Raw genomic sequence first — 12,339 nt, 5'->3', positions numbered from 1 at the left:
CTCCCTTTTGGTCAAAATGGAATTAAACAGGGATTAAACATCCCTCCCCCCATTCTTCCCCCCACCTTGAGGCCACATCAGAGTCTCCATCTGTATCAGATTCACTCCAAAAACAGATGAATTTTAACTAAAATCACCTAGATTCATGTCTAAATGGGGTTAAAATGCTGACACAGCCCTCCCACCAACCCCTGCCCTTGATGCCACCTCAATACCCCATTTCCACCAAATCCACAAAAAAACTTCATGGAAAGGATGAATTTTTCCCCAACACCCACCCAGTTTTGGTCAAAATGGGTGGTTTTTTGCCCAACATCCCCCAGATTCAGATCAAAATGGGGCTCAACATCCAGGACAACCCTTCACTCACCTTGTCCCACACAAACTCTCTCAAATGCTCAATTTGGCCTCAAAAAGGGGAAGAAAAAACTCACCAAATTTTGGGCATCATGTGGGCAAAATAAAAAAATCTGAAATTTAGTAGAAAAGTGCACAAAAAGGGCAAACATCTGAGATTTGGAAACAGGCAAAAAAAAATTTAAAATGGGGGGAAAAGTGTTTGAAACTCAACATTTTATAAGAAAAATCATGAAACTTGTGGGGAAAGGGGGAAAAAAGTCGTAAAATTTGGGAAGGGAAAGGGTAAAACATCTGATATTTGGGCAGAAAATTCCTCAATTTCTGCCCATCACCAAACAATAAGGAAAACCAGGAATAAACAGGGAGTGAAGCCTCCCCACTCTTCCCCACTCACTGGCCCCTCGGCTCTTGAATTCCTGGGCCCCTACAGACACAGACTGTTTGTCCCAAAGTCACTCCTTTTATGCCCAAATAAAAAATACCCAAGCCACAGCCAAACCCTGCAGATTTGGGCAGATTCAGAAGAATTTCAGGATGGGGCCAGGAGGAGAGGTCATGACCCACAGTGCCAGAGAATTTGGGAGCTGGCAGCTGGATCCTGTCAGGGATGGGAAATGAGGGGAGGGGAACCCACAGGACATCTTGACAGATGGGAGTGACAGGGATGTCGTGACAGGTGTGGGACCCACAGCAATCATCCCAAATTCCCTGAACTCCCAGAATCGCTGTCCCCAAGGCAGCCTCTGGCCCCATGACACCGGGGATAGGACAGAACAAATCCAGATGTTTTTTACCCAAAATTAATGACCAGAGTCACAGCAGGGAATTGCAGGGAATGGCAAATTCTGGCCCAAATGACTGAATAAGCTGAAGAAAACCAGCTGGACCCAGGAGAGATGATGGCAAACAGGGAATTCAAGCGCTTTTGCCTTAAAATGAAGACATAAAAATGGAGAAACCTTGAACCCCACAGAGATCCTCAAAACTGTCCAGAGACCCCATCCCCAAAGCCATCCAGGGACCCCCAAAACTACATGGGGATCCCCCAAAACTACCCGGTCATCACCTCAGCCCTCTGAACCTCACAAACCACAAGGTCCCTACAGGGAGATGGGGGTCCCTTGGAGGGCAATGGGGGCCCCTGGAAGGGTTTTGGGGCTGCTGATAGATGACACGGAGAAATTTTCAGTTGCCCTGAAGGTGCTGGATGGAGCTTAAAGACTAACTGGCAAAAAGGCTGAAAGCACGTGAAGGTATGCACAGAGGATCACAAGCAGAGCTGGAGCCAGTGGACAAATAGGTAATGAGGAATATAGTGGGGGTTTTGTCAAGTTACATCACTTGACGTGCTCAAGGAAAACCCTCAAGGAAAGGTCACCTGTAATATGGAAGCATTTGGTGAATATGACCACCAGAGACCCGTTTGTGGTCCCTCCAGGACCGTACCCTGTGGTAAAGTTTCACCGCACACATCAGATTAAAGGAAAAATCCTTCAGCGTGTCCTGCGCAGGTGAAGAACGCCTGCTTTCTAATGCTTCAAATTGTGTTAGAAAGTTTATTTGCCAGCCAATTTCGGTATCATCCCTTTGGAAGGGCTTATGGATCGAAGGGGAGCTGAGAGGGTCCTGTTGGGATCCGGGAGGGTTTGGAGTTCTTAGGGGAGACTTGGGGGGGCGTCCATGTGGGAAATTGGGGGTCTCTGTCAGCGGGATCCCAATTCTCTGCCACTTTAACCACCTCGAGGGCCTTCCAAACCACATGGGGACCCCCTCGACCCTCCTGGACCGCCAAGTCCCTTCTAGGACACCCAGAACCACACCAGCCTCCCTCCACCCCATACCTTTGCCCAGGGATCCCAAACAACCTCTCTGGGACACTCAAAACCACCCCAGTGAACCCCAGAAACCCTTGGGCACTTCTCAGTGCCTCCAGAGCCCCCCAACCCCTCCAGGGACCCCCATTTATACTCCAGGGCCTCCCTCAGCGCCTCCAGAGCCCCCCAGCCCCTCCAGGGACCCCCATTTATACTCCAGGGCCTCCCTCAGCGCCTCCAGAGCCCCCAACCCCTCCAGGGACCCCCATTTATACTCCAGGGCCTCCCTCAGCGCCTCCAGAGCCCCCCAACCCCTCCAGGGACCCCCATTTATACTCCAGGGCCTCCCCATTTATACTCAAGAGCCCTCCAACCCCTCCAGGGATCCCCATTTATACTCCAGGGCCTCCCTCAGCGCCTCCAGAGCCCCCCAACCCCTCCAGGGACCCCCATTTATACTCCAGGGCCTCCCTCAGCGCCTCCAGAGCCCCCAAACCCCTCCAGGGACCCCCATTTATACTCCAGGGCCTCCCTCAGCGCCTCCAGAGCCCCCAAACCCCTCCAGGGACCCCCATTTATACTCCAGGGCCTCCTTCAGCGCCTCCAGAGCCCCCCAACCCCTCCAGGGACCCCCATTTATACTCCAGGGCCTCCCTCAGCGCCTCCAGAGCCCCCAAACCCCTCCAGGGACCCCCATTTATACTCCAGGGCCTCCCTCAGCGCCTCCAGAGCCCCCCAGCCCCTCCGCGCACCCCCAGGGCCCTCACACGGACCCCCCCCCCCTCCCCCGCCGCGCTCGGCGCCGCCGCTTCCCGCCTTTCCCCGCCCCCGCCTCCCATTGGCCGCAGCGCCCGCCCGTCCGCGCCCTGAACCAATCAGCGCCCGAGCTCGGAGCGCTGGGGCGAAACCGAACGAGAGCGCGGGCGATGGAGCCGGTGAGGCCTGAGGGGTCCGGAGGGGACCGAGGCGGGGATTTGGGGCATCCCGGAGGGGAATTTGGGGGGCTCGGAAGGGCCCCGCGTCACTTCCCGCATACCTCCCGCAGAAGCTCAGCCTGGAGCAGCGAACGGAGCGTCTGGTGCAAAGGAGGTGGGAGAGCAGCCCGTCCTCCAGTGCCCCTCGGGATCCCCTGGTGCCCCCTGGAGGCCCCGGTCTGCTCCCCCGTTCCCTCAGTGTTCTACCGGGCTCCAAGTGCTCCCCAGACCCCCAAATGCTGACTAGACCCCTCAGTGCCTGCCAATTCCCTCCCTTGCCCCAGTGTTCCCCAGGAGCGCCTCGGGGACCCCCAGCTACCCCACCCCAGGTGATGTCCCGGACCCCCCATTCTGCCCATAAGTGCGTCCCGCAGCCGCTCAAACTCCTCCCGAGACCACCAGCCCTGCGGGGTCAGTGCACGGTCAGCATTTCGGGGGTCCCCGGCCCTCCCCAACCCTCTCCTCCCCCCCAGCCAGGCATTGCTCAGGCCCCGCCCCCGCGGGCCGGAGAGGGCGAAGCCTCTGCTTGGCTCCGCCCCCTGCAGCTCCACCCTCGAGGACCCCCTTGTCCAATGGCGCTTGAGGCGGTGCCGAGGGGAGGAGCCGGCGCTGGACACGCCCCTGGTGGGCAGGGCCCGGCTGGGCTCTGCTGCTCCGCGGGGTTCCCTGCAGGGGGCGCCACCGGGGAAATCACGTGATTCCCGCGGGGCCCTGCAGGGGGCGGTGCCCTGGCAGTCACGTGACCCACCTGAGGCACAACGGCCAATCGGGAGACGCTTCTGCCCGCACCAGGGGCTGTCTTCACCCCTGCCTGTCTCCCCGGAACCCTTGTGGCAGGAGCCCTGCTGGAGGCCACATGACTGCCACAGAACCCTCTGGCCGACGAGGAGCAGCTCTCTGGATACCCTGCAGGGGGCAGGGTACTCACAGTCAGGTGACTCCCACCATGCCCCGCGGCAAATCAGCAGCAGCTGCTGTGCACCTCTGCGCCACGGGGCGCCACCCCATGGGGAGCGAGAGTCCCACGAGCCTTTGCCGCAGGAGCCGTTCTGGGGGTCCCATGACTGCCTCGGGGCTCTGTGGTGTGCACCCTATTGGAAGTCATGTGACTCCCAGGATGCCCTGTGGCCTGCAAGGGAGGCGCTTCCTGAGCCCCTGCGCCGCGGAGGGCCAGGCTTGAGGTCAGGTGACGCCCGCGAGGCCCCCCAGCCAATCAGGAGCAGCGCACGTGATGCCCTACAGCGGGCGCCATGGCAGCAGCCACTGGGTGAGGTACCAGAGGAGGCCTTGAGGGCCATGGGGGTCACTTGAGGGTCATGGGGTCACTTGAGGGCCATGGGGGTCACTTGAGGGTCACGGGGGCCGCTTCAGGGTCACCAGTGGGTCATGGGGGTCGCTTGTCGGCCAGGGAGTTGCTCGAAGGCTGGGGGCTGTTGAGGGTCATGAGCCGCCTTTGTGGGTCTGGGGGGCATTTGTGCGTCAGAGGGGTCACTGGTGGGGCTGGAAGCGCCCTTTTGGGCCAGGGGGTCAGTGGTGCGCTAGAGGTGCCCCTGTGGGCTAAGGCAGTCATTTGTGGGCCGGGGGCGGTCACTCGTGGGGCGGGGGGGCAGTTGTGGGTCAGGGGTCACTTGAGGGGCTGGGGGGGCACTTGTGGTTGGGGAGGCACTTCTGGCTCAGGAAGCCCCTTGTGGGGCTGGGGGAACACTTGTGGGACTGCCACCCCCCGTGACATGCCGCCCCCCCAGGCCCTCCTGGGGACCCCCTCCTCTGGATGCTGCGATGCCACCGCCGGGCCGTAAGGGGACGCCTTCGGTAGGACATCGCCGCCCCCAAATTTCAGGGCTCTGCCCCTGCGCCTCCCTCAGGTCCCCCTAACTCCCTGTTTGCGCTGCCTTCCCCCCACCAGGGCCATCGAGACCCTCCTGGAATGCCCACCTGAGCACCCCAGCCCACGGTGGGGCCAATAAAGCAATGAGACCCCAAAACTGCACCGGGGAGGTGGGGAGACCCCCAAAACTCCCTCTTTTGCCTCCCCCACCTTTGGGATTGCCCCAAATCCCCTCTCCCCCCACACGTCCCCAGGAGCTTTTGGGGGGTTCTGGGGGCTCAGAAGAGGCTGTTGGTGAGGTGCCGGGTGTCTCCGGGGGGTGCGTGAGGGTCTTTGGGTGTTTGGAGGGGCTCCGAGGCTGAGGAAGGGATTTGGGGGGTTTATCGGGAGCGCTGGAAATCGGGAGTGGTTGGGAGGGCACTGGGTGTCTTTAGGGCGTAGAGGTCTATGGGATTTTTGGGGGAGACTCTAGGAGTGTTGGGGAAATTTTGTGAAAGATATTGGGGGATCCAGGAAGGGGTTTGGGGGGACCCTTGGGCTTTGGGGGGGTCTTTAACTGTCCGGTGGTGAGTGGGATGTTTTGGGGGACCCAGGACAGCGTTGGGGGGGTCTGTGGGGACTAAGAAGTCCATAGGGGCGCCTGGGGCTTATTGGGCAAATCGGGGCGGGAACCCCCAAACCCGCGGCAGTGGGGCTCACCTGTCTTCTTCAGCTTCGCATGGCCGACGTGGCGCTGGGGAGGGGGGGGTCATGGGGGGCCTCAGGAGCTCCCCCTGAACCCCCAAAAACCCCTCGTACCCCCCGCCGCCCGCTGGGTCGGCAGTTTGCTCACTTCCTGCACTACAACTCCCGACAGCCCGCGGGGCCGCGCGGGGGGAGCCGGGACTGCGGCTCCCATCATGCCCCGCGGCCCCGACAGTCCCGCCGGAGCCGGGAGTGTCCCCTGAGGAGCGTCCCAGCTGCTCCCCAGGTGCTTCCCTGAACCCTAGGTGCCTCCCGGTTCCCCTCGCCTGACCCTCAAGTGCCCCTCGGGCTCCCTATGTCCGCCCGCCCCCCCGTCCCCTACCTGCCCCCAAAATGCCCCGTGTGTCCCCTCGGGCCCCCAGGTGCTCTCCGGCTGCCGCCCCGGCCCCTAAGTGCTCCTCCAGACCTTTCAATGATCCCGCAAGCACCCCCAGCTCGCCTCCAAGCGCCCCTCGAGTGTCTCCTGGGAACTGGCGTGATGACCACAATGTAGAGAAAGGCCCTGACCCTGTCGCAGTATCAGCAGCAGTTCAGCCTGTGGAAAACGCCAGTCACTTGTTTTTAAGATTTTTAAAAGTTTATTCGTAATAAAATGGTTTTTAAAATAGTAATGTAATTAGAGTAATAAAAATTTGAACAATTGAGGTTAGGACAATAGGAGACAATAAGAACAAAGAGCTGCGGACGGTCTGGGTACCTTTTTCTGGGCAAAATAAGCCCGAAAGAGGACACCCGTTAACAGAGGGTTAACCCTTAAAAACAATGGACTGTTGCATATTCATACACCTCATACATGATGCATAAATTCCATTCAAACAACGGATTCTGTGTCAGCTTCTTCCTCTTGATCCTAAACGGCATCTTCATGGCTGAGCGAGGCGGGAAGAAGTTAGTTTCTTCTGATAATGGAGCCATAAATTCTTTTGCTCTGAAAGATTTAGGTGTCCTGTGGCTGCTGTCTGGTGTGAGTAGCTCATTCCTTTCTTTAAAAAATATCCTAGGTACATAGTTTCTATTTTAACATTATGATATAACCTAAAGCTACATTTAACACCCTACTTAAGAAAATTATACAGCATAACTTTCTAACATAACACATATAATATTCCTTTTAATTTTTGCGAAAAGCCAATCATAAAATACGCATTTTTCACAATCCTTTAATGAAAATTTGAATCAAAACTGCAATTGCCCATATGGGGGATGGACAAGACCCCCATTTTTTCGTGCCACTCCCGTGGTCCCTCTTGGAGCCAGGGAAGTTGCAGGAAAAACATTCCTGCATGGTGAGCACATCAAAAATGTCATGGGAATCGGGAACAGGGTCTGTGTGGTGAACTTCCCTGACAGGTGGAGATGAATCCTGTCAGATGAAGAAGAGGTTGAGAGGACTTTGGGGACCTGGAGTATACACTCCTGCAGCCCCCCCAAAACCCCAGAGACCCCCTCCATCCCCTACAGACTCCCCGGTAGATCCCAAATACCCTTAGAGTCCCCTCAAAATGCTCCACAGCTCTCCCTCCCTGAACACCCTATAGACCCTCAGGAGCCTCCCAAACCTCCTGAGGCTCTCTAAAATAACCCACAGATCTGCCCACTCCCCCGCACCCACCAAAAGGGGCTGCCCCGGGTGGCCACAAATAGTCATGGACTGCCTGAGCCGCTTTTTGGGCTGATATGTATGTAGGTATAAATCTAATAGAGATATAAAATAGAATATAGAAAGGGGCCTCCAGGAGAGCTGGGGAGGGTCTTTGTCAGGGGACAGGATGGAGGGTGAGGGTTTTCACCTGCCAGAGGGCAGGGTTAGATGGGATATTGGGAAGAAATTCCTCCCTGTGAGGGTGGTGAGGCCGTGGCACAGGTTGCCCAGAGAAGCTGCAGCTGCTCCAGTCCTGGAAGTGTCCAAGGCTGGGTTGGACAGGGCTTGGAGCAACCTGGGATAGTGGAAGATGCCCCTGCCCATGGCAGGGGGTGGACTGGGATGACCTTTGAAGTCCCTTCCAAGCCAAACCAGCCTGGGATTCTAAAAGTGGGGGAGGTTTGGGATGGGCGACCTTGGCTGACCCCAGGTGCTCCCCGGGCTGCTCCATCACTCACGTTTCAGGAAGAGACAGCAAAAGAAAACCTGGTGAAAAAGCTTCTGGGGAAGATGGGTTGGGGGGGTGTGAGGCCCTCAGGAACTGCTCCAGGTCCCTTTCCATGGGCCGAGTCCCTCTGGTGCTGGCAGCTGGGGCAGCAACAGGCATCCCAATGGGGGACAAGACAGGTTCAGCCTCTTGATCCAGTTTTAGGATTTATTCCCAATATTACTGATTAGGACGTGCCTCGACTTGCCTGGCCCTGCGTCTGAACCAACAGCGGCAACTGAGGTGTTTTACCTGAGAGACACTATTGGCTAGCTGGATGTTGCGGCAGGGTAGGAGAGGATAAGTCCAGGCATGCAAGAGCCTCTGGTAAGCAGCCAGATGGAGCTTTCCTCTGGCAGAGTGTCTGCTCCTCAGGTTCTCACTGACGGAGAGGCTTTAAGGCAATGGTGAAGGAAGGAGTCAGTTCTGATAGAGGGTTTTGATCCAGGGATATTATTCTGGACCATGTGGCCCCGTGAATCTGGCAACAGCTCCAACAGACCATCACTGTGTGATCTGCTTGCTCTTTTACCTGGGGGAGGGGGGGAGGGGACGGAGAGGAAACCCATCAACCAGGTACAGGGTGGGCAGGTCTCAGGTGAAAGGGACACCTGGATGGGCCAACGGCCCCCAGGGGTGGAAAGCATCTTTTGAACTCTGCCAATCACTCAACGCCCTTCTGGAATGCCAGGACTGACAGACAGCACTCAGCAGGGGTCAGGGTTGGAGGAAAGGTGAGGTGATTGGCACCTGGGGAAGGACCAGGATAACCTAGGCAGGCTATGACATCACACTACAACAATCCAGCCTGTCCTGATCCCTCTGCAGAGCCTTTCTGCCCTCCAGCAGATCCACACTCCCACACAATTTGATGTCGTTTGTGAACTTAGTTTGACTTCCACTTGATCCCCTCATCCAGATCACCAGTAAAGATGTTGAACAGGACTCGACCTACCACTGACTCCTGGGGTCACCCGCAAGTAATTGGGTGTTATGGTTAGGGTGGGAGCTTCAGACAAGCCCTGTCTTAGGGTAAGATTCTTGGGTACAGCTTGAATTAGGTGGCCTGCACCTAAACCACTGTGGTTCGCAAGAGTGGCAGATCAGGTATATAGAAAATGAGATATTTATTGAATAGACAGGAGATAATAGAGAAAAAGTCTTGAACAGAGTTACTTACTACACAGTATAAAACAAAAATACTAGTAGATTACATAAAACAGTGCACAACATTAAGGTACCTATATCAAAGCTAGGAAAGAAATAGTATAGATTAGGAGTCAATGTAACTTATCACCAAACTGGCAAGAGTGTGCACAGAGTCCTTTCACTCAACCCTCAAGAGAGTAACCACAAAACCAGCATCCCATCTTTGGGGGAAAAGCCCCACACATTTCCAGGAAATGTGCAGAAGACTTCTACTTTGTGAACGTTTGGTGTAGCTTTAATAGGTTGTGAAGTAAAGTGTCTGTCAGAAATTCCAGCTTACCTTTGCACAGTCTTGCTTCCACAGCCAGATGTTTATTGTCAGATAGAAGTGTCACTTCCATGGCACCCAAATAACCACAAAACAAGCGGTCTTTAGTGATTTATTTCACCAATTACCAAGCTCTTGTGGCAGGGAACATATCCTGCTACACTGGCCCCAGCTGGATTTAGTTCCATTCCCCACCACTCTCTGGGCTTGGGCATCAGCCAGTTTTTCATCCAGCAAACAGTTCCCCTGTCCAATCTATGAGCAGCCAGCTTCTCCAGGGTCAAAGGCTTTACTGATGTCTATAAATATACATCCACTGCCCTTCCCTTATCTACTGAGTGGGTCATTCTGTCACAGAAGGACCTGCCTTTCCCAAACGTGCACTACCGGGGCCTGATCCCCTGGTTGTCCTGCACATGCTGTAGGATAGCACTCAGGATGATCTGCTCCATGGCCTTCCCCTACAGAGGTGAGGCTGACATGATACACGGAAAGCCTCTAAAACTCTAGAAGACAAAGAAAGTTATAAAGTAGTTAGGTATTTTTTTTTTGGCTGGGCACATGCAGGATACTTCCACAAAGGCATGCGCATCTACTAGCTCTCAACGTTCTTTTTTATGCTCTAAAATGTTATATATACATTAGGTTTTGCAATACATTTATGTATATTCATTTCCTGGCTCCACCCTGTCCTGCTTTGTATGCTAATTATCAGTCCCTTGCGCCTGTGTAGTTGTCTCTGATGGTTGTCTTGGGGGTCCTTGGGGGTCATCAGATCTGACCTTCTCACCCTGTCTTCTTGTGCATGCCTACTGATCCTTTGGTTACATTCCAGACCATGGGATTGGTTTGATATGGTTCGGGGGTCAGAGGAGCCTTTTTGTTTTGGTAGTCTTGTAACTTTGCCCTGTTTTGATGAACATCATCCTTCCCTTATCACACATCCTTGCTTTCTTTCATATTGCTCTCACATGTACTCCCTGTCTTCCCTTTACAGGCAGTTAGCACAGTAAAATGCAACAAATATTAAGCAATATATATCATCTAAATATCCATTTCTAATCAATACCCCTCTAATTCTTAACCCTATGTCTCAGACAGGCCTGGAGCTCCCTGAATCCTCCTTCCAATCCTCATAGAAGGGCATCACATTTGCTGATTTCAAGTCAACAGGGACTCTTTCAGTTTACTAGAGCTGCTGAGAAATGAGTGAAATAGAGCTGGCCAAGACTTTCTCCACCTCCCTCAGGTGCATCTCATTTGTGCCTAGGGATTTGTGTATGTGGCTCAGTGGCAGAGCAGGTCACTGACTGTTTCCTCCAGTCAATGAATTAATTCAGGGGCTTCACTCAGCTCCTTGTCACCACTTCCAGCCCTGGGAGCTGAGCATCCTCAGGACAACTGGGTTTGGTATTAAAGACTGAGCCTTTTCCTTCTCCCTGACACGGCACTGCCCTCTGCACCCAGCAAAGGATGGAGACTTTTCTGAGCCCTCCTTTTGCTGCCAAGGGATTTATAGAAACTTTTCTTCTTAACTTTAATCACACTGGTGAAATTAAGTTCCAGTTTGGCTTTGGCCCTTCTAATTTTCTTGCTGCTTCACCTCACAACATCCTATAAGTAATCCCCTAAGTTTTCTGCCTCTCCTTCCAGAGGTGACACATGCTCTTTTTTGCCCTGAGATCCTGGCTAAGTTCTCTCTTTAACCAGGCCAATCATTTTCCCACACTGGCTTGTCTTATGGCAAATGGGCACAGCTCCTGGAGCTTTAAAATTTCCTTTTTAAAGAATCTCCACCTTTCCTAGATTCCTTTTCCCTTCAGGACTGTCTTCCAAGGGACTCTGTCAATGGATCTCCTAAATAGGACAAAATGTGCCCTCCAGCAGTCCAAGGGGGCAGTTCTGTTGCTCCCTCCTTTCTATCCCCACAGTGGAAAACAGTCATTTTGTGGTTCCTCTGCCCAAGACACTCTTAACTACCACATCACACACCTCTGATGGAATCATAGAATCAAAGAATGGTGTGGGTTGGAAGGGACCTTAAAGACCCTCTACTTCCAACCCTCCTGCCATGGCCAGGTGTTGTGCTCTCAATGTAAAAGTGTTGTTATCTTATTGCAAGAGTCCCATAGCTGCTCGGTGATTTCTCATGGGTAGTTCTTCTCAACACTGCTCCTTCTTCTTCTTCAAAGCCCAGACAGCAACCGACTCTAGGTCCCAGTTCTCCCTGTCTTATAGGACTGTTCTTCCTTATTGGTTACAGCTGTGAGTCAAGCCTGTTTCTGATCTTGGATAATTGGCCTGGCTGCAACTCTTTGGGGGTAAAGCTGCTTTTTACACATTTCTTATACTCTATTCCCACCACAATTCCCCCCTTTCTTTTAATTACGAAGTTGCAGCATCTCTAGAAAGGTATGTTTGAGTAAATTGATAAAACATCAGAAACCCTTATACTTATCAACAAATCGACAATTACATAATTTTATCAATAGCTATAGAACTTGAACAACATTGATCCAGTGTCTGTAAAGTGAACTTATACTTATGAAATATAAACTTGTTACACTTATGCCTAATCAATGATTAATAGTTGCAATTCACAAACAAAATGCACATGTTTCATCAGCAAAGACACCATACTGAATGATAGAGCTACTCTGTCTTCAGTTCCCACTGCTGCTTTAATAATTCTCTTCTTTTACAGTTTTTTCTCTTTTTTTTCTCTCTTTTTTTTTTCTTTTTTTTCTTTTATTAGTTGGTCACTGCAAGCCTTTATTGCCCTGCCCTGTTTTCCATGTAGATAAAACAATCTGTTCTTCACTCGATATATTATTTCTCATTGTGTTCCCAGTGGCTCACCTGTACCCCAGGTGTCAAAATTTGTCAGGTCCAGACCAGGCAGCTTTCCCTGCTGCTCTCAATGCTACACTGGGCTCCATCTCCAGCTGCACTTCCCGGCAGCCCAATCCCAAATCACATCAGGTTCCTGTGGAGATGGCCACTATACAATTTA

General features: G+C 53.3%; 1 protein-coding gene across 15 annotated transcripts; it reads left to right on the top strand.

Moving 5' to 3' along the window:
- The first annotated feature begins 3,066 nt into the window (after positions 1-3,066).
- LOC119696399 lies at positions 3,067-6,320 on the top strand. Of its 15 annotated transcripts, none has more exons than XR_005255575.1 (6): positions 3,067-3,109; positions 3,220-3,263; positions 3,622-4,420; positions 4,894-4,960; positions 5,055-5,146; positions 6,083-6,260. XR_005255575.1 is itself a non-coding variant. In XM_038126106.1 (6 exons), the coding sequence occupies exons 1-6, from the start codon at positions 3,101-3,103 to the stop codon at positions 6,110-6,112; spliced, it is 1,083 nt and encodes a 360-aa protein (XP_037982034.1). In that variant the 5' UTR covers positions 3,067-3,100; the 3' UTR covers positions 6,113-6,320. The 15 variants fall into 15 exon arrangements, 11 of the variants coding, with proteins under 11 accessions (XP_037982034.1, XP_037982037.1, XP_037982036.1 ...); XR_005255574.1 differs by having other exon boundaries at positions 5,833-6,260; XM_038126106.1 differs by lacking the exon at positions 4,894-4,960 and adding an exon at positions 5,833-5,946 and having other exon boundaries at positions 3,622-4,415; positions 6,083-6,320.
- The last annotated feature ends 6,019 nt before the right edge of the window (positions 6,321-12,339 follow it).

This window comes from Motacilla alba, unplaced genomic scaffold (genome assembly GCF_015832195.1).
Source record: "Motacilla alba alba isolate MOTALB_02 unplaced genomic scaffold, Motacilla_alba_V1.0_pri HiC_scaffold_28, whole genome shotgun sequence".
NCBI classification, from domain to species: Eukaryota; Metazoa; Chordata; class Aves; order Passeriformes; family Motacillidae; genus Motacilla; species Motacilla alba.
The sequence above is the reverse complement of the archived record's forward strand: the minus strand, read 5'-3'. Positions and strand labels throughout refer to the sequence as shown.